Genomic DNA, 23,751 nt, shown 5'->3' with positions numbered 1-23,751 from the left:
ATATGTACATACATAAATTATAAATAAATATAAGCAAACTAAACATAATTAAATAAATAGAAGAACAGATAATTAAATAAATAAAGATGAACAAATAAAGAAACAAACATACGCAATCACGTGACATAGCGCGATATAGTCCAGCCCACATGATAATTGATAACTGTGGACGTTATTTGTCGACACTTGACAACATTAAAAAAAAACCCGTTACACGATACCATAACACCTTGACTAAAGTCTTCGGTGTAATCAATTGACGAAAAAACTGTCTGAAAATTCTACCACGAAAAAATTTTCCAAAAAAAATCGTAGAATTGATATTCAAATTTTGAAAACACTTTGTCAAAACTCTATCAATATCAAATACGACCGAAAACTAGGAGAAAAAAATAGGTAAATAAGCCGACGATATAAAAAAATAAACTGAAAAACAGCCGAAATAATTTCAGTAAACGTGTAAAGGTAAAACAAGTAATATACTTATTGATGAATTTACTATTTCGAACTTCCCTACAACAGTACCATTCTGCGAACAACGTCGTTTACAGCAAGGGTAAAGAAACATCCGAATAAAGAAAATTTGTCGATCTCAAAAACCAATGTCCTCGTTGAAGAGGTTTCAAATCATAGTAATGGGAACAATTGCCAGTATTTACCACTTCATATAATACCATAGAGGGTTACTTTGATCATTTGTTCTCGATCCCTGTGAGCACTTTACTTTAATTCACTAAATTTTCTAGAGTAAATTTAGTCCAAAATAGACATTAAAATAGACATTTTAGATTTGAAACCTCGATTTTAGTCCACTGAAGTATTATTGAAATTTGTTGTCAGTTTGAAAGTAATTAGAGCCTGAATTTACCAGAAAACACCAATTTTGATCAAAAGAAAAATACGTTCGCTAAAAAAACTCTGATTGTTAGGTTTTATCTGAATTTTTGACCTTGCAAAGACAAGGTTGCCTAAAGAGCCATGAATTTTCTAGGGTTCACTAATAAAGCAACTTCAATTTGCAAGAAAAGTTGTTTACAGAAAAAGTCTAGCTCCCGATTACAAGACACTTGCTCTTGCAAGTATAAAAACTAGTTAAAACTTATACAAATTTTTACGTTATCGTTGTTAAAAATTTACTTTATCTCTTAAAGTCCAGGAAAAGCTTCGAAATCTGTTGCATCGGCCAGAGAAACTGTAGGGTTTTTAAAAAAAATATCTTGAAACTTTTTTTGGTGCACCAATATACATAGGTTGAGTTTGTAATGTCCTCCAGTGTATTTTCATGCGATCGTAACGTAATAAAACTTCACATGCTGGTTGAACAAAATAACTATTTTTAACACATTTGTTCTTCATGAATATTATCACAAATCACACCACACATTCAGCCTTTAGAGCATAAAAATAACGATGAAAAACTGGCAATATGAAGGCGAAAAACGAAAGAGCCGACTACTTATCTTGCGCAAACCATTGACAAACGCCAAATTGTTTCTATCTCTAACAATAAGCATTATTTTGGTCTAGCGATACTCCAGATACGAAACTTATTTTTGAGCCAAAAAGGGGTAAAAAAAGAAATCATTCATAGTTTTAATAAACTTTGAATATGAATAATTTTTTAATAATTTATAAAGTTTTAATACTTTTGAATATGCTAATTAAGGTTGAACAAATACAAAGATAAATGATGATTTCCATTTAAATGGTTCAAGCTATCGGAGCCGAAATGCACTTTTATTGATTGAAGTAGAAAATGTAAAACTTACGCATCAGTGAAGATAATTTTCACGTCTTCCAAATTGATTTTTTGCTTGTTTTCCATTTCATCGTTCTCCTTTGTTTCATCTCCTTCAAAACCAGCATTATTTGTATTGCCAGTCTTCATCTCACATCCTTTATTGTCCATTGATGAGCACTTTGCATGCTCATCTGCAGTTGTCAACTTGTGCTTGAGTTTAACTAGTTCCTGATGGAGTACTTTGAGCTTGAATGCCCCACCTTCTGCACTCTCCATGTCCACAAAGTCGAAGTCTGAATTGAGACCCAACACCTGAAAGAGGAATTTTAAGTTAATAGATTTGTTCATGCTGAAGATTGAAGATTCATGCTGAAGAAATTTTAAAAAGCGACTGATTACACCCAATTTAACTAAAACCTAAAATTTTGATGCCGCAGGGTTTACTAGGTCTACAGTCTACATTCTAGATTTACACCAGGTTGCTCATCCGTATAAATCATTAAACGCCCAACTTTAAAAACTGCGGAGGGATCACTTCTGCAGTCTTCAAGAATAACTGCGACCGAAATCTGAAAACTCTTAATTGCTCTAGAAAAAGTCTTCCTTACTTTGGAAATCTTCATTTTGGGTATTAGTTTCTTATTTTAATCTGCACGCAACATATTTGTCTGATAGTTTCAAAACTACAAGTAAATAGACAATTAATCTGCTAATGGTCTCAAAGCGGAGTTCTCTTTTACGATGTCAACTTCTGGAAACTAACAAAATTGAGCACCGGAGATCTGCCTTCTTAATTATGGTCTTCACTATAATTACGAGGAACACCTTAAAAGTAGCTGAAAACGCTTTAGACTGTATTAGATTAAATGCCAATTTCGACTTTGGTACACTTAGCTAACGCCCGAAACAAATTTCGAGGGTGGTTTATATCCTTCATGTTCACAAAGTAGAAAAAAGATATTTCACTTGTTACGTGATTGAATTGCTAGTTTTGTATGCTGTTTCAATATTCTACCAATCAATTTTCTTTATTATTAAAACTATAAAATAAAACTCGAAGATGATTACATTGACTGTGATATTGTTGTTTTCTGCTGATTCTAACAATTGGTACATCCCATCTGTAGGTTGAGTAGCCACTGTGTAATGATACAACACACCTGAGACTCTCTCTGAAACAACGCCTCACTATCTTGAACTGTTAAAATGCATAATTAATAAATGATTTAAATGACTAAGTTTTAAACTGCAGGAATTTAAGTTAAAAGAAGTCGACTTTTTGGTTATTTGTCCCGAAGTTTTGGATTTTACGCTTAAGTTATCATGATGCACTCTCTCATTGGTAGAACTAGATGTATATTGAGTTCGAAAAATAGAATAAACTACTCTCTAAAAACTAGAAGCATGAAAGAAGCAGTAAAAAGATTCAAACAAATTTTTACCTGCGTAAGCCAGAAGAATCAAACAAGCTATGAAGCATTTGAAAGTGCGCCCATTCAGAAGAAGGTTATGCATCATTGAGAGCTTATCATGGGTAGTCTGAAATAAGGTTTTATGATTCAGACGACCCAAATGCATCAATAAAAAAAACTCGATGGTATCTTAAGTTGAAAATCGCAAAGAAAAAGTTTCCCAGTCTAAAATGTCTCTAAACAAATTCCAAATCTAATTTGCTCATTTGAAAATTAAATTAGACGCCACTTTTAGAGGCGAACTTTAGACTAGAATTATTTTGAAAATATCTTTTCCAATCAATTGAATAATAATTTAACAAGACTGCTGGTATCATGGTAAACATTGGACATGCCTATCCCCCGATGAAATAGCTTCAGGCCGTGTCTGTTGAAGTCAAATCAGTCTCTCCTACCTCGCCAACTCATTTAGAGAAATTAGCATGTCTGAATTCAAATAGGAATTTTATAGTTTTTAGAATCCTGATAATTAATCGAAACTTTTAGAACGCCGATAAAATAACTGAAGGAAACTGATCAGATTTTGAAAATTGTTTGAATCTTGGTAACTACCATTACCCCTCTGCTATCAATATCAACCTGATAACTAACCCCTAAGCATGTATTAATTTTGACAACCATCTGTATCAAATATGCATTTTTTCGAAACTTTAGCCATTATTTCCTTATTTTTTCACGATTCCGAAATAAAATTTCGAACTTTAATCTTCTTTAATTGCGAAATGGCGCAAACAGCTATGCGAAAAACTTCCATATAAACAGCAGCAGCGCATGTAATTATACTTATTTCTTGTAATTTATTGCGACTTCCAAAGAAAATGCGTAATAATTACGCTTGGGGTGGTTTTTTTATTCAGTCAATTTTCGACTTTATAACGAAGCGGTTTGATGGAATATTTTTGATGTATAAAGCTCAAATATATTTAAGAAATATCACCTGTGATGTGATCATTTTTTGTGAAGCTATGATATTTTGACAGATGCTTATTTGGCCAATTCGGGTTAATTAACGCGCAATATATTGCCCTAAAATCGCGCATAAGCGGATGATTAAATCGTACCAAATTCAACTTTTTCTTGAAATAGAATTTTCAGAACTTGAGCCGTGTTGGATAGCTTTGCAATAATTATACACTCCATTCCTTACAGCTGCTTTTTTAGTCCCTGAAATTCCGTTTAAAACAAAAAACGTGGGTCGGCGATTTCTCACTTCCCGCGAGTGTTCGGAGTAACACAGTTGATAAGAAGCCAATTGAGTTAAAAGGACCAACCGTACAATCCCCCCTAAGTGACCTACCTTAAAATGCTCTCCCCCTAATTCAATTGAGGGGGGATTGTACGGTTGATTCAGTTATATAATTATTTAATTTATTTAAGTTAAGGAATCTGAGTCTGAATCTCCGATTTGTCGGAAAAAGTTATCAAGGTGAGCACCTCTGAATCTGAGAGTCTTTTTCAAGATTGTGCTTACAAAAAGGAAACTTCAACATTCTGTTTATAGATCGCCTAGCTGTCCGCGCAGAAATTTCAAAAAAAAAAACATTTAAAAAACCAACTCTGAGTGACGCCAATTTATTGAGCGCAAGACAAATTTCACTAACTCATATATAGGTAATTCATATGAAGTTGAAAAACCACTTTGCCTGAAAGGTCTTCAGATGTATCGAGTCGCCTTCTGAAGTGTATGGATTTTAAAAAATGTTCTGCAGCAATTAAATTGGCTTTTAAATTTTTGAAATTGGCAGCAACTAAAATTCAGCAGCAATTAAATTGGCTGGAGCTTCAAATTTAGTTCCTTTAGACATCATTTAAAAAGCTTCGAAATATAACATAAAGATCTGCTGACGCTCCGCTGCTATTCTAAGCATTCACTCAAAGGACTTGGAAAGAAACTCAAAATAATTTTGAATTTGAATGCAGAATTTTACTATCTAATTAGGAAATGAAAATATAAGTTTTAATGATAATCTAAAATAAATGCAAATTGGACTAATAACTCAGTAAACTCTTACAAATTTGAAGGAAAATGCAAATGGAGACAAAGCTTGCAGGTAGAAGTTATAACTTACTTCAACCAATACATAATCAGTTTCAATTCGATTGACAACAATCCGAATACTTTCACATTGACGTTAATTTTTAAAGGGTTAGTTTAAACAGATAAATTTCAAAAGATATGTCATCAAAAAGCTAATTCATCACAATGGATTTGAGAATCAAATTAGAAATATGTTTCAGTTCTGGGGTTTTGGGAACAAAGATTCCCAGAACAGTCAGTTTCTGCATCTAAATGGCAATAACTAATTTCCAAAGTGCTTGATTTTCCAGGGATATAACTTTCTTCAAAACCACCAATGAGAAGTAAAGTTGCAACTCTCTCTTCAGATTTGGAAGCCCTTTTAACTTCTGCATTTAGTCTTGTATATGAGCTTGGCGATTCCATGAGATGTTCAGTTGGTCGACCATTTGAGACTTCGCTCAAATGTCTTCCGTAAAAACGAGGGTTGTCAAAGCTATCTTCTAGGTAACACAAGTTATCGTAGCCATTTTTCAGCTCACTTGCATCTAAATTAGTCCGAAAAGCATCATCGTCACAAGCGGAATCATCGTGCAATCTATATAATATAGGAACTAAGGAATCCATAGATAAGAAATTAGCAGATTCTGTTGATTTCAACGAGTAGTCGAGGTGCTCTTGACTTAGTTTGTCCAACCTTGGGAAACTTTTACTGAAGCTTTTTAACCTGTTCGCCAAACCGTCAACGTCTAAAGACTTCTCTTTACTTATTACTTCTGTGTCCACTAAAACGTCCATTTCATTTTCTCTTTCCCCCGGATTGCAAACAAAGTTACTTGACTTGAACATTGCATTTTGAAAGATTGTTTTCTTTTTCGGAATAAGATCTACGGATGACAAACAGGGATTCGAAACGACGTCTATGATCCCATTAAGGCCTACAGTTTGGCTGTTGCGATTCTTTGTCGAGCAAACATTCTTGCCGTAGATTTTCTTCCTGGTACCCACATCTATCTGCTTTCTTTGCTGTACACTAAACTGATGCGCTGTTCCATAGTCATTAGAATCAATTGATGACGGTGAAATCGAGACGCTGAAACATACATTTCATGTAAACTCTTGCAATGAGCCAAAAATTTTTTTTAGGGCTCGTCAAAAACGTTGAGTATCTGAAATTTAGTTTATCAGCTCAAACCAACACAAACTGTCAAGGTTTGGTATTCACATTTGAACGCATCTGAAAACGATGTTCTTATGGCGAACCCCTCTCTCATTTTTCCAAAGGTTCGACACTCATTTTTAGTTGAGCAACCCTAATTTTTTCCACTAAATATGAATGGATACGCGAGTCGAAAACAACAGAATTTTTCGGTCAAAACTTTTTCAAAAGAAGCCTTAAAACAATATTTTGGTCTGCTTTTTTAAACACTGCTTGTGACAGAATTAAACTATTCACTTCCGAAAAAAAACAGCGGATATGAACACTTTTGCAGAGCAAATAATTATTCTTAATCTTCGTAGGACATGAAAGGGCATTTAAAGCTTCTAATGAAAGTGTCGGTGCATGTAGCATAAAACATCAATCAAGCTTTTGGATTGCTTTAAAAAATCAATCAAAAATTTAGCTCATTCCAGTTTCTGCCAGATTAAAGCGAACTGCTAATAACAAATTCATGCGTTTGCTTTGTATTGTTCTTGACTAACACTTTTTTCGCACTATCAGACAAATTTAAACACAATTTGTGGGCACTTACCACAAAACTACTGGCCCATAGACTGCGTAGCTATCATTGCAAACATCTGTCGTCTTCCATTTATGGCCCGAAAATAAAAACAGATAATTCCACTGATTGAATTCTCCATTTTCGCCTTTGCCGCCAATACAGACCGCATTTGACCCAACTACCTGCAGGTCACAGTCCGTCAAGTTTGGGGGAATTTGACCATTTTGGTTAATTTTTCTCCACGTCATACGATCACAGTTGAAAGCCCACACATCATTATTATAACTTCCATTATTGCGACGGCCAAAAAATATAAACATCTCGTTTTGATAAACCACCGCTCTGTGCTTGTACAATGGAGGCGGTCCTTTACTTGAACTCGAGTTGTCTTTGGCTAAGTAAAGCAAGGACCATTTATGATAGTCTAAATTAAACATCCACAATTCGCCAGAGCATCCGTAGATATGTTTATATCCCCCGTAAACAACTATGCAATTATTTAACAGAACTGCGCTATGAGAGGTCAGGTTTGAAGGCAACGGGAGAGCTAATTTGGAGCTTTTCGACCTTTGACAAGTGAGGGGGTAAAATCTGTTTTCTTGGGGGGAATTTGATGATGATGACGAGGAAGAAGATAAGGGCACTGGCAGCCTTTCGAAGGATGAAAACAGTATGTTGTAGCACCATATTGGTACAGCGAGATCCAGATCCACAAGATTTCCCCCAATAATGAACACTTTGGATCCATAGTGGACCATACAGTGGTCACGTAGCAGTGGTAGACCTGACGGTAGACCTGGAACAAATTATGAAAAACAAAAGTGTAAATATCAAATTAAAACAAGCATTTATGATTTACAAGTCTTCTCGAGTATCAATAAAAAATTGGTACTTTGATCTGCCCATCATAAAAATCTTTCAAAAATTTTTCTGCTAAAAACGCAATCACAGCAAAAAAAAACGCAATCGACAGCACAAGTTTTTGAACGGCAGCACAATTGTCGAACCTTTTTTTTAGATTTACAGATAATGACATTTGAAAAATTGTTGCAGCAAAACGTGAAAATTTCTAGACACAATTAAATTATAACTACAACGATGAAAACCTTACCTGCTGATCGTGGTTCTATCTCAGTCCAAATCCTCGAAGCAAAATCGAATCTCCAGAAGTCTCTGAACGACACATTGTTACCAATACCTCCCTGTACGAACAAACTGCTTCCATCCGAGCAGGCTGCAAAATTCGACCTCTGTCGTGGAAGTTTCTTCGAGCATCGGGCCTTTTCTGTTACGTCATAATACAACTTTTTCCAATCAAATTTGCTGTCAGAAGAATAAATTTTAGCATACGGAAGAGTTGCTGCACTTGGATCGTACAACGGATTCGTCGATTGACTACTGTATTCGGATAATTTGTCATAGCTCGAGGATAAATTTCTAGCACGATTCTGCTGATGTTGGTACTCAACACAGGGAATCGAAATATTTTTAGAATTTTTCAAAAATGGATGTGGCATTTACGTTGATAGTCAACCTTTTTGATAAAAATAAAGAAAAAACAATTTTTTTAAACAAGTTATATTGCTTTTAACACCAAACTGCCATTTTAGGAATAATTCGTCAATATAATTCGATAATGAATTGTTATTTTGAGCTCATAAATTGAGTGGTGAAACGATCTGATGTAACTTTGAATAGTCGTAAGCATGAAAAAAATCTCAAGGCGTTAGATAGGCCGCAAACTACACCAACACACTTAGCAACGCTACATATTAGTCTGAAAAAAAGTTGTGACGTATTAAAATGTTGTTTTCACATACAAGAAAAAAACTTATAAATATAGAAGTAAAGAATGACAGAGACTGAGAAAATCACTGAGAACCTTCTGTTTTTGGTCGCATTGAAATTAAGTTGGGTTTAACTACGCTTCGAAGCTTATTTTTATCAATAATTTATTGATCTCGAAACTGTTCTTTGTATTCAATCTTTTCATTGCTTCAAAACGGGAAAGAGTTGGTTCATTGTTGAAGGAAAGGAACAGATATTTTTTTGGCAATTTAGTGTGCTTTTAAATGCATACGAAAGCTTGACAAGAAAAGTAAGATAAACAATATATTATGCCAAAACAAATCAGTTTTTATTTGTTTCCTTTTTTAAAATGAAATATCCGGACTTTCACTCAAAAGGAAAGGAGCCAAATTTTATTTAAGAATGACCGTTCCACAGCTAAAATCACGCATGAACACCAATCATTTGATGCGTTGGGCAAACAAAAACAATTTGCATGGAATTGCACAATGACAAAAAGAAGCATCGCATCACTGATGTCGCCTACCGGTCTGAAATCTATACTTTTTAACTAAAGTTTTTCTTTTGAAAACAACCGGAGCCGAGCTCGCAGCTAAAACAGTACAACAGAACCAAATTTTCTTCCTCAATCTACTCTTTATATAAAAAAACGCGACCAAGAGACGCAAAGCAGAAAAAAACGAACACTTAATTTGATCTTCAAATGCACAAAAACTTGGTTTCCAGAGCTTATGTAACTTCTGAGACTATCACATCATTCAATATCTCGATTTAAAGAAGCTTGTTATAATGGTGTTTTACGGAGTTCATTCGCAGAAATGGAATAGAAAATTCGAGCAATTTAAGTATGAAATTCGAGTAATTTAAGTATGAAACAACCGTCTCTTTACTTTGCTGGGTTGATTAGCGGCGACAAAAATAGTATCGAAAGCGACAACTTCAAAGCAACTCTTCCCCAGAATGGTAAAAAATTTTAATTGCAGCTCGAATCACGAATTAAAGGACTTCAATATGATCTGTCACTGTATTTTTTTCGACGCTTTGAGGTGGTACCTGATTGCGATAAAAAAAATTACATTTTAGAACATCTTAGAACTTTCTTACCTTCCATTGTAGAAACGAACAATTCCAAAAACAAACTTCGATATTTGCAGGAATCCATTAGATTTTTAAAATCTCCAATACCGTTGAAACATTCAATAGCAATGATTATCATCGTTCAAAAACTTATACACGCAACCAAAAAAGCGATTATTTAAAAGGAAAACTATTACGAAAAAATATATATTTTACTAATCTATCACCTTTCCGCATACGCCAAATTTGAACACCAGATTTATTGCTGATGATTCAATCGCTTTACATACTGTATTAAGGAATCCCATTTTTAGCTTTAAATGAGTATCGAGAATGAGATCAGAAGCATTACTCGAATATTTCCTAACAAGAATCTGAGCTTCGCATCACTTGCGATACAAAATTCGAAATCGCAGGTGTAACACAGAAACGGAGCTGAGCGTCGTAGCACGTGCCACACAACACAAACCTAACATTTTAAGCAAGCGGACATAACATGAGCAGAATACCGCTGTAGAAAAAATTGAAAGGAGTCGAAAAAAAATAATAAATATATAGCTACGTTTGTCTTGCATCACGTTCAAAAACATACAACAGCAAAATACAGGTATTCAAAATTTGTATACCTCCATTTTTCTGTAAGGATAGGTGAACTTATGCTCAGCAAGTATATAAACATATATATTTGAAAATTTCTAAATTGAAAGAACCTTTATCTTCGATCTCTTGGCGTAATCTAAATAATATTGTATATTGTCAAGTTTTAACGCCCATCATGTCTATCTTAAATGCGCCAATTTTAGTATTTTTAAGAGTTAGAACTAAAATTAGAATTTCAATATTACAGCTGAGTAACTAAATCTTTTACCTTCTGATCAGCGAAGGTGGAAAGAATTATATATTCGGGTTTGTTATTCTCCACCCAAACTCAGGTACTACAACAAAAATCAGACGGGTCGAAGTTTCTTCATGTAGTTTAAGGCCAAGAAAAACGGTTTGAAAGTTCCGCTGTTAGTTTCATTTTTAGCAAATACGCTTGCTAATCGCAAGCATAAAAATTGAATCCCAATGAAACATTTTATCTTAGTCTTTTTTGCAAAAATGACTCATCGGAACCTTTTGTGATAATTGCACAGCAACCGGCTATTGTTTTCTTATAAAAATTTATTATCTTTCGGCAACAAGTCTATTCAAAAAAGGACAAATTCAAATTATGCCTGACTATTGTCTTTAACGTATTCGATCAACTTTTAAGCAAAATGTGAAAACTAAATTCTGTTTTCATTGTGATGCCATTTGTAAATGAAAAAGTAATCAAGTTTTTTACGCCATGTGCATTTTCAAAATTGGTTCAACTAAAATGAAAAAAAAAACTATCGCGACCTTTGTGTCCGCATATTGTTTTAATCGCATGCTATTTTAGTGTAATCCAATTTTAAAACTTCTTCCTGAAAAATAATCATGACGTATATAATAAGTGTCTTCACTACCTTCGCGCACACTTCAAAAAAAGCTGAAAAAACTATATCGTTTGCCTTTACAAGATGCATCATTTACAAGTGGTTTGAAAATTTTTATAATTTGCATAAAAGCAAAATTGGTTAAACAAAAATGGAAAAATAATTATCGCGAGCTATACAAGTATTTTCACTATGTTCATGTACACTTGAAAAAAAAAACTGATATTATATATTGTACATTATCAACTTTCGTATTTCGACAAAAAATATATCACAATTAACTTGAATATTAATCTCTCAATTTCAAGAATCTTAGAATACAATCAATCTTATAGTATACAAATCAAGAAAGACGCAGTCGGAAAAAAATCGAAAATGTCGAAGAAACTTGATCTATCAAAGTAAACAAGACTAGTTATAGAAAAAAAAACGCCATGAGAATGGAAGGTAAAATTTGACGCTAATAGATCCAAAAACAACTTCGCAGAAACCCTTTAAGCCAAAAAATATCAACGAAACTTAAGACTTTAGTAAAGTTAATAAGTACGAATCACCATCAAACACACACAAAACTTTAAATGCTCCTCATAAGAAACAATATGAGGCCACTAAGCCGATATAAAATATGCCAAAATCTATTAATGTGGAAAAAAAATCAAAAAAAAATAGGACAAAAAAGTTAAAAAAACAAAAACCAAAAAAAAAATGTCATGAAAATCTATAATTTCTAATAAATTTTGTTAGCATTTTGGAAGATAGAAAGGCGAGCACTAAAATCACCTTTCCTTGAAACGACGATAGAATAGGACACTAAGCCGATAAAATATAAACCGAAATCATTTGGGCAGAGTAAAATTTTTAAAAGATAAAAATAACCGAAAAAAATATAAGTCAAGGCTAGTAAAATTACAAACAAAAAATCAAAACACTTGAAGCGATCACAATGTAACTTGCTTTCAGCAAAAAAAAAACAATTATACGATGTTGGAACTAAGCCGACAAAAAACATAAGCAGACAAATAAGAAGCCAGCAATTTTTTTGAAGCGTAATATTTACAGTTTAAAAAAAGAGGCCCTATCAGATTCCAAATCAGGACCTTTGCCGTCTGAGGCGTATTCGTTAACGCCAGAACAAGCGTACCCGAGACGCAGCGAAACTTGAATTTATTACCACTGAACCTAAATTTACCATTTCTGATTTTCACTATTCTGTGGACGAAGTTTTTTACAGGAAAAAATAATTCGGAAAAACCACAATTAATTTTTTTTCATAGCTTTGTCTGCGCAGGCGTGAAATAAGTATTCAGAATTTTTAACAAGCGGTAACGGAGCCGACAAAAATAAAGTTAACTCCCGCTAACCCCAAAACAAAATTTTTATCATGAAAAAATTGAGCTTTCAAATAAATTCATCCTTTAGTTTTTCCTGAGGAGCAGTGCTGTCCAATATAACCATTTGTAAACAATTGGTTCAACCATTTTTTTTTTAAATTATTTGTTGAACTGATTTGACTAATAACCAATTGTTTAAATCGATTTGGTTAACTATAAACCTAATTAAACCAATTAATCTTGGCTCATAAATTAGCCTTTCAGAGATGCAATTTAAATCTGAGTAAAGCCAAGGAATCCTTTTTTTTCACGCCATTCCAAAGCTTCACTCAGTCCTTGTCTCTCAATCGACAATTGCGGCAATTAAAAATAAACTTTGCAAGCGTCCGAAAAAACTCTAATCACATTTGCCTTTACATATTACATCATTTACAAGAGGTTTGCGAGTTTTTATAATTTGATTTATCATTGCTTGAAAGCAAATTTTGTTAATTAGATTTAGTTTATAATACTCCAATATGTTAATGTTTTAAAAAATCGTTTAACCTTTTTTTTTTAAACTGAACATCACTGCTGAGGAGGGGGCATAAAAAGTATGTAACCCTAAAATGACGCAACAATAGGTCAGTAAGCCGATACAACATTTAAGCTGACTAAGTTTTAAGAGAAAAAAATTAAGTCACAGTCAAAAAAACTATAATTCAGAGCCAAAAAATTTATAAATAACAGAGTAGATCATAAACACTTGCAACTGTAATAAAATTACTTAAGCAGATAAAAGTCATTCACAGCACGTGTCTGGCAATCAAATTACGCCGAAAGAGCATCAGAAAAACCTAAGGCCGACTACTGTTTTGAGATATCAGTTTTAAAAAAAAAACCTGGTCGGATTCGAACATTTGCGCAGTCGCTACCTCTAGTCCAAATGTGCTGGAAACGCCAAAAAAAATGAAGATATAAAAAATGAAACTTTGGAATGATTTTGTTAAAAAATTTTAGCCTGAAAAAAATGATATTCCGGGCTCTTTTTCCTTTTCCCCCCAACCTGCAAAATTTTACAAATGAATAATTTGTTCACATTATTCGATTGTTATGAAAATTGGCATACTGACTAATAAGGCCGTGACAAACATATTTAGTCTTCATAATTAACCTTGTAAAACCACTCGTTACACCATAAAATTGATCCTCGTGTGAGGTGGGGGAGGGGAAAGGAAAAAGAGCCATATTCCGCTTTGATCTCGCTAACCGCAAGCGTAAAATAGAATTTGAAAGATCTGAAAAAATTAAAAAAGAAAAACATCTTAAAATATTTTATCTTAAAAAAGCTACTGTGTTTCGATTATTTCTTGCTGCTCGAACATCACTGGCCATTCCATTTCAATTATAAAAATCATTAACTAAAAAAAACTTTTTATACCCTGATACAATAGCCGTGCTTCATGAGTTCGAACCCTGTTTACACCTACGAACTCGCAAGACAAGACAAGACAACTCGTTTAGTGAAAGAGTAATCGTCAAAATAAGGCTTTTCTAATCTATCCAGCTTGCTTATATTGGCAATCTAGAATCCTAATTTTTCGAGAAACAGATTAAATTTATTATTTGCTTAAAGGTGTACGATGAATAAGAAAGAATTATTAGATTATTTTACATTTTTTCACAACTTTATGGCATCTATGTACAATATGAACACATTATTTTTCACTTACACTGAAAATAAATTGCCTCAAACGCATAAGTCCTTGTGCAATGACCCCGAATGACTATTTTTTTATCACGCTCTGAAATTATTTCTCGCCTTGTCCAAAATATCCTTACGTATTTTTGGATAATTTGGATTCTTCTCCAGGACTACGTGACATACATCAATAGCTTCGATGTATCGTTTCATCTTGAGGTAATTTACAGCCAACTTGTAGCCAATTTGAGGGTCATTTTTATAACAGTATTTCCAGGCCAGTTCGTACTTTTCCGCCGCCTCTGCGTACCTGGATTCCTTTTCAAACATCATACCCTGGTATTCATACGCTTTGAAACAGGACTTGTTATACTTCAGACACATTTCTAGAGTCTCGTTAGCTATTTCGGTTTTACCCGCATTCAACGCTCGGTCTGTGTAAAGAAGATAACTTTTCTCAAACTCTTCAGATTCTTCGATGTTCCAGGTACCTTCTCGAACAATTTTCTTCAAGACGTTCCTCGCTCCGTCTTTGTCTTTTTTCAGAAGATATCCCGTCGCGATTCCAAGATACGCAGGAATTGGTTTGGATCCGATTAAATTGTTGAACTTAGACATTGCATCATTTATGTTACTAGCGTGTTTGCTCGAAAGAGACAAGTAAGCGTCTAGGAATGCATAATCAGTGGAAGTATCTTTGGCTGTTTTCAGTTCCGCAAGTAACTTGGCGGCAGTTCGAAGCGCGTTTGAATCCGTTTCGTCCAACGAAGCTATTTCTTCATCAGAACCCGACAGATCTTCAATCGATCCCATCACTGAATTGTGAGGATTCAGACATATTTCTATCATAAACTTCAGGGCCTTTGGACCCCAAAACTTGTCTTTCCTACATTTATTGAACTCCTTTAACGCCGTGTTGGCATTTCCTAAGAATAACTCATGCAGCCCTTTGCAGAATGCAAATCCCGGCTCCAATGATGAGTTAATCGAAAACTTTGAGGCATTTTCAAACAACTTAGGAACCGAATCCAAGTCTCCCATGAACCTGTAACACCTTATAGCCTGCATCATAGCTTTGAAATCATTAGGCACTTGTTGCAGAAGTTTCGTGTAGTACTTGTAAGCTTCTTCCAGATTATTTTTAGCAAGCATGAGTTCGGCCATTATCGACATAGCTTCACGGTTGTCCAGATCTTGTTTGATCAAATTCACACATTGGGTCTCACATTCGTCCAAATTTCCAGCTTGCAAATATAATTTTATGATCTTCATTCTTAATTTCACATCGCCTGTTTTCTCTTTGAACTTCGCCGCCCTTTCGTAGAGTTCAATCGCTTCTTCCAAGTTGCCTTTGTCGATTGCAAGTTCGGCCAATTGATTCACTATTTGGATCGCCATTTCAATCTGCTCATTATTAAATTCAGGTTGTTCGCTTTTCACTCTTCGTAAAACTTCTCGCTGTTGTACCTGTGCTTTTTTGAGGTATGCTTCGTATTGGTCTAATTGTTTTTTCTTGCTGCAAATATCGGCTCTTGCCATCAAGCATTTCGAATTATCTATCAGTCTTGTTAGATCATAAGTCTGTTCCTGAGGTTCTGCGGCATCCAGAATCTTCTGCGCTTCGTCGTAATATCGAAGTCTGATCAACAACCTCACAAGGTCATGTTTCAAGGAAGAGTCCTTCTTGTACGCACTCTTGTAGTAATCTATAGCGTCGGCATATAAATGCATTTTGACGAAGGCATCTGCTATTTTCTTAATCATTTGAGCGTCATGTCTGTTTTCTTCGTACGCGCTTTGGTACACCGGAATAGCTTTTTCGTACTCCAAAATCTTTCGATATGCATCAGCGAGAAGCATTTTGGTTCTCGAGTTTGGCTGTTTATCAGCTAGATCTTTATAACATCTAGCGTAGAGTCGCTTGTCTTTTCTGTGTACCAGATAAATCTCAGCCATTTTCTCTCTTGCCTTGATATAGTAGGGTTTGTCAGACTCAATTTTGGTCAGATTAGCCAGTGCTGATTCCACGTCTCCACGCGAGAGATCCAAGTTAGCATTCGCGATCATAACACGAGATTCCTCACTAGTACCTCTGAACTCATTGATGGCATCTTGCATGATCTTAGTCGCTTCGTGGATATTATTTTCAGCTCTCAGCGCCTCGCTTAGTTCCAAAAATATTGACAATCTATCGGAATCCGACACCATAGTTCCCGACTCTTTGATCCCTGCATTTCCTCCCGCGGACCCTTGCCTCGACGTTGTTTTTCGCACTCCTGGCAAATTAATAGCCGCTTCCAGAGTTTTACGACATTCTGTCATTTGGTTGGACTTTGCTTGAATCTTAGCTTTGACCAAATGGTACGATGGAGTCGATCTAATGGCGAAGTTTAGCGATAACGCCGTTGACAAACATTGCTCAGCGCGAGATATCTGATTCATATCGACCAGAATACTAGCCAGCAACATGTCAGCCTCAGACATATCAGCCTCTTTCGTTCTGTCGATACAATCTTGCAAGATATTACACGCCGTATCTGAATCACCCATTAGGTACTTGATTTTTGCTTGGAAAAACTTGGCTTCAGTCAACCCTGGAACTACTGAGCAAATAGTATCGAGGACATTCTTGGCGAATGTCATTGCCATTGGGGCCTGGCGTCCTGAAATAATAGGTTCCGGTGGAAAATTTTTGACCAAACATTTCACTATTTGCATTCTTAGGTCGATGTTTAGTGCGCACAGATACTCACAGCTCATTGAGACTTTTGCAAATGATTGTTGATGTGTCTCGAAGGCTTTTCTTAGAAGCAACGCCACATCTTCAAATTTATTCTTGCGTTGGAGAATCAAAGCTTGAATGTACATAACTTCAGCTACCAGGCTTTGATCTTCAGAAGTGTTCGCTGTTGCAATCATTGTTTCCTTGAGCAGCTCCAAATCTTTGAAAATTTTGTCAAACTCCCTGGCTTTTCCCAGCAGAACCTTGCAATGATTGAATCCCAACATTGCGCGACTATTATCCGGATCCCATTCCAATGCTTTGACGAACACTTTCGAAGCAGCTTCAATATCCTCTGACGTTTGAGCAGCCATCAGCATTTGGTTGCCATACTCCAAAAGATTTGAAGAGTTCTTCTCAAACGAAGTAACAATGGAATGCATTATAGCGTTTGTCTGTCGCAGAATCATCATGTTTCGACCGCATAATGTACTGAACAGGCGACAGTAGAACTTGTACAAATTCACATTCTGCGCTTCTTTCTGCTGCAGCACTTCAAAGAACTGTCGAATATCATTGCTAGCTTCAGTATAACTTCCTTCGTACACTATCTTGTAGAGAATCGAGTAGTTGAGTGCAAACAGCTCCGCGTCTCTGGCATCTCCGGATGCCATTTCGGTTGCAGACTGGTAAACCGCATCCCATTTTCCCATAGCCAGTTCCAATCTTACTAATTCATTCAATTTAGGCACAAAATTCGGTTGCCTCAAAGTCAGCAGCACTTGGGTTGCCTTCTGGTAGTCACCGGATAGTTCCAAGCATTTACTCTTAGCTAAAGTCAGTTCTAATTCGTTAGCTGGTTCGTGAGGCAATTCCTGGGCTGTATCCAGATCTTTTTGAGCTCGTTTTCTCAAATCTTCTGCTCTGTCGTTTCTCATCTGGCTTTCAGATAGGTACAACCAAGCTCTCAAAACGTGACCTTCGTACGAATGCGAGTCAAGTTTGATGATTCTGTCCGCGTATTGGAGCGCTTTGTCAGGTCGACTGGATATTGCTAAGAATAGCGCCGCGTATCGAAGAGCATCATTTCCAGCTGTTTTCCTCCTTTCTTTCAACTTCTCATCCAGAGCCGATACCGCTTCTCTGTCAGTATGCGATTGCTCCTTGTATGCCACAATTAAAGCCATCAAACTACATAGCTCAACCGTTTCATCACTTTTGATGGACTCCAGATCTCTGATAGCTTCTTGCAGGTTTATTTCCAGAAGATTCGCGAATGCTCTGAAGAACACTAAAATGGGATCTCGGCCGTATTTGTCGATGGCGTGGTTTGCCACGTGTTTCATATGTCCGTAGTGTTCGACTCGGCCGTAGTAGATTAATTCAGAAATTGTTTTGTAATCCGTGGCCGCCATTTCAGTCTGAAAAGCAGAACATTGCCAAGCGAGAGTTGCAATTTCGATAAACTGATAATAATCTAGAAAAATGCGCTTTATATAGTTGAATATCGTTTCGACTTAATAACCGAGCTGCCAGCCAAGAAAAAATCGTTGCACCAAAAAACTAACTGAAGAAAAAGTTCTTGGTAGGTTTGTGAAAATATCAGCGAAATATAATATTACCAACAGACAAGACAGTTGAATGAAGCAGATCTTCCCACAATTGCGATATAAAACAAACATACCATGACAACTTAGCAGTCAAAAATTTAGACGAATGCCGCTTAGTTGAAAAAAGTCGAGAAAAGCTAGATCTACCAAATTTTTCATATCTTTCTCTTGAAAAAAGCTCGCTTTTTTTAAAAAAAAAACAAAGGCGAAGCTACGCTTCGCAAATACAAGCAAGGAAAATACAAAAGAGAGCTCTAAATAGGTAAAACAAAGTGATATGAGAAAAAAGAAAAAGATCAAAAATACACTTTGAGGAAAAAATGTTTAATATCAATTATGAGTATCACGTTCTCACATCTTCTTCACGACCGCTTGTAATTTAACTAACACTAGTCACCAAAAAAGCAGCAAAAATTTGAGCAAAAAAAGCTTATTTCAATGTTCCGGATTTGAAGCTCCGACCTGATGAGTAGGAGTGTCACTCACATCCTCGCATCTGCGCCACGGTCACTTGTAACTTAATTAGTGGCCCAGCTAACGCTGGATGTACCTGTTCTAAAATTTATAATCATATATTTTACTGATACGGAAATTCCTAATTTTCGAACATTCAAAAAAAAGGCTTTACAAAAACCCTAGTAATTTCTCTGCTTAAGTAGATTAGCTGCTTATTTGAAGAAGAAAACTAGTACTCGCTCTTTCAATTGAATTTTTTATCTCAGATTTTGCTAGGTAGTTTTCAAAAAAAGTGAAAAAGATTCCAACAAATGATTTAAAAAAATTGAAGTTTTACTTTTTCTAATTCTCTAGCATGAGAATAGCCTAATATATAGGGAAAACTCTAGATTGAAGCCTTAATATCACATTTAGCTAGTAGTTTTCGAGTCGAGAAAAGTGGTGAAACTTCTAACGAAAAAAAAAATTCAAATTTTTTAAAAGGCCTTGTCTGAGCCCATAACTTTTTTCTACCAGATTTTGGGAATAAACGCTTAAGAAGGGGAGATCCTTATGATTTGTACTATGATTAAAACCTTCATCTGAAAATTGTTGTGCATTCAAATTAAGAAAATGAAAAAATTCAAAACAAATATGTCAAAACTCTCCCTACTGAAATTTCCTAAGGCCGTAGTAAGACGAGGGGTAAAAAGAAAAGAGCCTAGCAAAACATGCAGGCATATGAAACAGCAGCCCGTTTGTCCATTGGTATGGTAGTTTTCGAGAAAAGGGCGAAACTTTCCGAAGCGTCGCAAAAAGAAACATTAAACAACAAAAAATCCCATACTTTTTCAAAATACCTGTTTTTTTTTTTCAAACAGGACCTAACATTAGCTAAAAACAAATCACAACATTTGCTATTGAATTGCCTATGCTTAAATAGGCTTAAACATGATTAAATTTAAATACAGCACAAATGCCACCAAATGAGCACTTTTAATTATGACTTTGGTTGGAAAAAAATTCTTCGTAAAAATACACTACGATTCGATTGTGTGAAGAAAATGAGACAATTGAAAATAACTTTTGCATCGAACCAAAATGGTAACAACGCTGACACCAGTTGAGACAAAAAAAAGGTTTTCATATTAAAACATTGAAATTTTCAAAACAATATTAAACTACCCACTCAAGACTCACACGCAGTGGAAACTTGTTTCGCTCAACTAATGATGCAATATGATGCCTCAAAACCGAAAAATCCTTTAAACCAAGATAACACAAAAAATATTAAGAAACAAAAAAAACTACTTACACGAAACCAGAGTTGGTAATTTTATAACCAAAAAAATATATATGTAATGAATAGTACGTGTCTTTGAAATACAAACGTGCTCAAAATATTTCTATTCGTTGACGAAGAGCAGATTTGAGCAACTGATTCGGTGATATTTTTCGACACATTGTTTATAAGAATCAGTCTATTTTCCGAAATAATAGCACTTACTAATCGCGGCCAAAATCATCGCGAAATCTTGTCAAAAAAAAAAACAAATATGGGGGAAAAACACATACGAGAAAAGAAAACTCAATAATTTTTATTCAGCTGAAATATCTAAACATTAGTATCCACTTTCGAAATTGTAAACCGCTCGTTTTTTTGCGCTTTTTGCATTTTCGTAATCTAAGAGCGTTATTTGCCTTTCTTACGGAGAGCGTTATTTGCCTAAGCACTTAAAAGTTAATAGCCAAACGTCATTTTGAGCATTTCTTGTACGATCGGTTGTCAAAACATAACAAAAAGAAAACGTTGGAGGAATAATTTTATTGCTTTTAAGTTCGAGATTATTTGACCGGCAAGTTTTAATCGCTATGTACACATGAGAACAGAAAGAGTTAGTTAATCTACAAGCATTATGGTTAGCGCAGTGATATGGTAGCAAAATACTTAAATGTGATTCGTTAGGATCTAATCTAAAGCTGAAAGGCAACATTGCATTTTATCCATAGCTTTGACAAAATAGAGTCTACTGTAGATAGTGGTTAGTCGTCATCGTCGTCTTCGTCTCCTTCTGGGATGAAGATCTCTTTCTCTTCTAAGAAGGCAGCCCCTTCTTTGCTTACTAATCCCCCGAGGTAAATGAGCGGAGTGAAAGAGCCAATCACCTAACACAAAAACTTTATTATCATAAAAAGTGATAATTTGCGCAATAATTACAAATAGATAGATAACACCTTCAAAATTAAAGTTTATCATTCAAGACAAGAGTTTCGATTATCATTGTTTAAACTTTTTTCTGTACAGTTGTTGGGCGAATCTTCTTTGAACGGTTGAAAGTTTCATAAAAACTGGAGACTGCAATAATGTTATAACCTACCGTATCAAATAGTCGAAGGTATCAAAATAGACTGGGTAAAGAAATCATGTTTTTCAAAATCATAGCCAAAAAGGATCCCAGAACTGCCTATAGTATATATTCACTTAAATAATACTAGCGTTTAACGCACCTTCGGTGCTTCGAAATTTTTCGACAGCTCATGAAAAACCGCATACATTGGAAACAACATCTGCAAACTTTTAGTGTACTCTGACTGCACCCAATTACAGGGTTGGTAATTTCGAACCTTAAATTTTTTTAATTCCCATTTTAAAAGCGTCATCTCGAAAACTTAATGGGCCTCTGTAGAAATTTGGCGGCCAGATTTGCAACCACTGAGAGTCCCTGAGAGAACCCTACTATAGGGTTAAGAATCCAAAATTTTGTGAACTTTTTTAAACTAAGTTTCCCGAAAAAAAAAGAAAAAAAAAACGTCTTATCTCGGAAACTAAAAGGATTTGAGCATTCATATTAAGAGGCAAGATTTGAGACGCCTGGGTGTACGCTGACAATAAGGTTGTATCTTCATCAAGTTAGTAGTTTCAAATTTTTTGAATTTCTGTGTAGATAAGTTCTTCGAGAAATTTTGAAAAAATCGAAAAAACGTCAAATCTCGGAAACTAAAAGCGTTTGAGCAAACGCGTTTAGCAGTCGCATGTGGCAAGATTCGCAACTCTTTAGAGTAACCTGACAACACCGAACTATAGCGTTGGAAATTTCAAATTTTGAAAAATAATTAATTTAAACTTTCTGAAGATTTCTGAAATTTTTGAAAAAATCACAAAAAACGTCATATCTCGAAAACTACAAAGAGTTGAGCAGTCATATTTGGAGGCAAGATTCGCAACCTTTGAGATTACTCTGACAGGACCCAACTACAGGGTTGGGAATTTCAGATTTTTAAAATATCTCGAAAACTACAAAGAATTGAGCAGTCATATTAGGAGGCAAGATTCGCAATCTTTGAGAATACTCTGACAGGACCCAACTACAGGGTTGGGAATTTCACATTTTGCGGAAAAAAATTTAATATAAGTTTTCTGAAAATTTTTTGAAAAAATCACAAAAAACGTCATATCTCGAAAACTACAAAGAATTGAGCAATCATATTTGGAGGCAAGATTCGCAATCTTTGAGAATACTCTGACAGGACCCAACTACAGCGTTGCGAATTTGAGATTTTAAAACAAATAATCTAAGTTTTCTGAAAATTTTTGAAAAAATCACAAAAAACATCATATCTCGAAAACTACAAAGAATTGAGCAGTCATATTTGGAGGCAAGATTCGCAATCTTTGAGAATAATCTGACAAGACCCAGCTACAGGGTTGGGAATTTCAGATTTTGCGGAAAAAAATTTAATATAAGTTTTCTGAAAGTTTTTTGAAAAAAAATCACAAAAAACGTCATATCTCGAAAACTACAAGGATTTGAACAGTCATATTTGGAGGCAAGATTTATAACTCCTTAGAGTAATCTGACAGCATTAACTACAAAAATCGTCTGATCTCGTTAACTAAAATGATTCGGGCATTCAAAATTGGAGGCCAAACTCGCAACCCCTAATTCGATGTTGGGCTGCTTAATTTAAACTCGATAAAATAACCACTAAAATCAAATTGGAAAATCGAAAAAAAAAATTATTAACCATTGCAATATACGATATTGCTTAAACATGCAAAAATAATATGTTGAATAAGCTTAAACATGGCGAGATACTGAAGCCCGCATTTAAATATATAATAGATACCTGGAATTAAATAACACAGGGGCGAAGCTGAGCTTTGCACCACTAGCGATACAGAACAAGAAAAAAGTGAAACATTTGAAATTATCGGAAAAACCTTATATTATAAATCTATCAAAACTAATAAGGCTAGTTTTGAAACAGAAACATGCCAAGACAAAATAATAAATTAGCATCGTAAGATAAAATACCCGGCGGCAACAAACTCAAAAATACTTGTCAGAAACTCATTAGGCCGAAAAAAATCAACAAGATTGAAAAGTTAACAAAATGCTCGTATCAGGGCGAGGCCCTGAATGTGTTCCGACTGCCTTTTAAGGTCTATGAAGCAGAAGTAACATGAAAATTTAAAGGTAAAAAATAAAATAATTTTTTTTTTAATTTGAGATTTTTTTGTAGAAACATCCCCCCACAAGTCACAAAGTGATAAATTTTGCTCCTATCAACCAATCAATTATGGCATATAAGCTTCCTTGAACCAATTTGAAACGATTTCTAAGACGGATTAAATCTCGCTTACGCGTGAATAGCGCTAAATATATCGCGC

The 23,751-nt window shown here is 35.0% G+C and overlaps 3 protein-coding genes across 3 annotated transcripts in view; all 3 read right to left on the bottom strand.

Annotated features, from left to right (window-relative positions):
- The window catches only part of LOC134852185 (procollagen-lysine,2-oxoglutarate 5-dioxygenase-like), a 69,246-nt gene that overhangs the window by 18,227 nt on the left and 27,268 nt on the right, over nt 1-23,751 (bottom strand). The window contains exons 2-4 of the mRNA XM_063868495.1: nt 3,184-3,282; nt 2,810-2,913; nt 1,770-2,053 (exon numbers count right to left, since the gene is read on the bottom strand). Of these exons, the coding sequence (XP_063724565.1) occupies nt 1,770-2,053; nt 2,810-2,913; nt 3,184-3,259 (464 nt within the window). The 5' untranslated portion in view covers nt 3,260-3,282. The remainder of the gene's footprint in view (nt 1-1,769; nt 2,054-2,809; nt 2,914-3,183; nt 3,283-23,751) is intronic.
- LOC134851714 (uncharacterized) lies at nt 5,102-9,039 on the bottom strand. Its single transcript, XM_063867931.1, has 3 exons — nt 8,066-9,039; nt 6,985-7,750; nt 5,102-6,323 (listed from the first exon to the last, which is right to left on the bottom strand). The coding sequence occupies exons 1-3, from the start codon at nt 8,469-8,471 to the stop codon at nt 5,435-5,437; spliced, it is 2,061 nt and encodes a 686-aa protein (XP_063724001.1). The 5' UTR covers nt 8,472-9,039; the 3' UTR covers nt 5,102-5,434.
- Nucleotides 14,219-18,451, bottom strand: LOC134851290 (tetratricopeptide repeat protein 21B-like). Its single transcript, XM_063867304.1, has one exon. It carries the CDS (start codon nt 18,447-18,449, stop codon nt 14,409-14,411), a length of 4,041 nt encoding a protein of 1,346 aa, XP_063723374.1. The 5' UTR covers nt 18,450-18,451; the 3' UTR covers nt 14,219-14,408.

Source organism: Symsagittifera roscoffensis, chromosome 7 (genome assembly GCF_963678635.1).
Source record: "Symsagittifera roscoffensis chromosome 7, txSymRosc1.1, whole genome shotgun sequence".
NCBI lineage: Eukaryota > Metazoa > Xenacoelomorpha > Acoela > Convolutidae > Symsagittifera > Symsagittifera roscoffensis.
The sequence above is the reverse complement of the archived record's forward strand: the minus strand, read 5'-3'. Positions and strand labels throughout refer to the sequence as shown.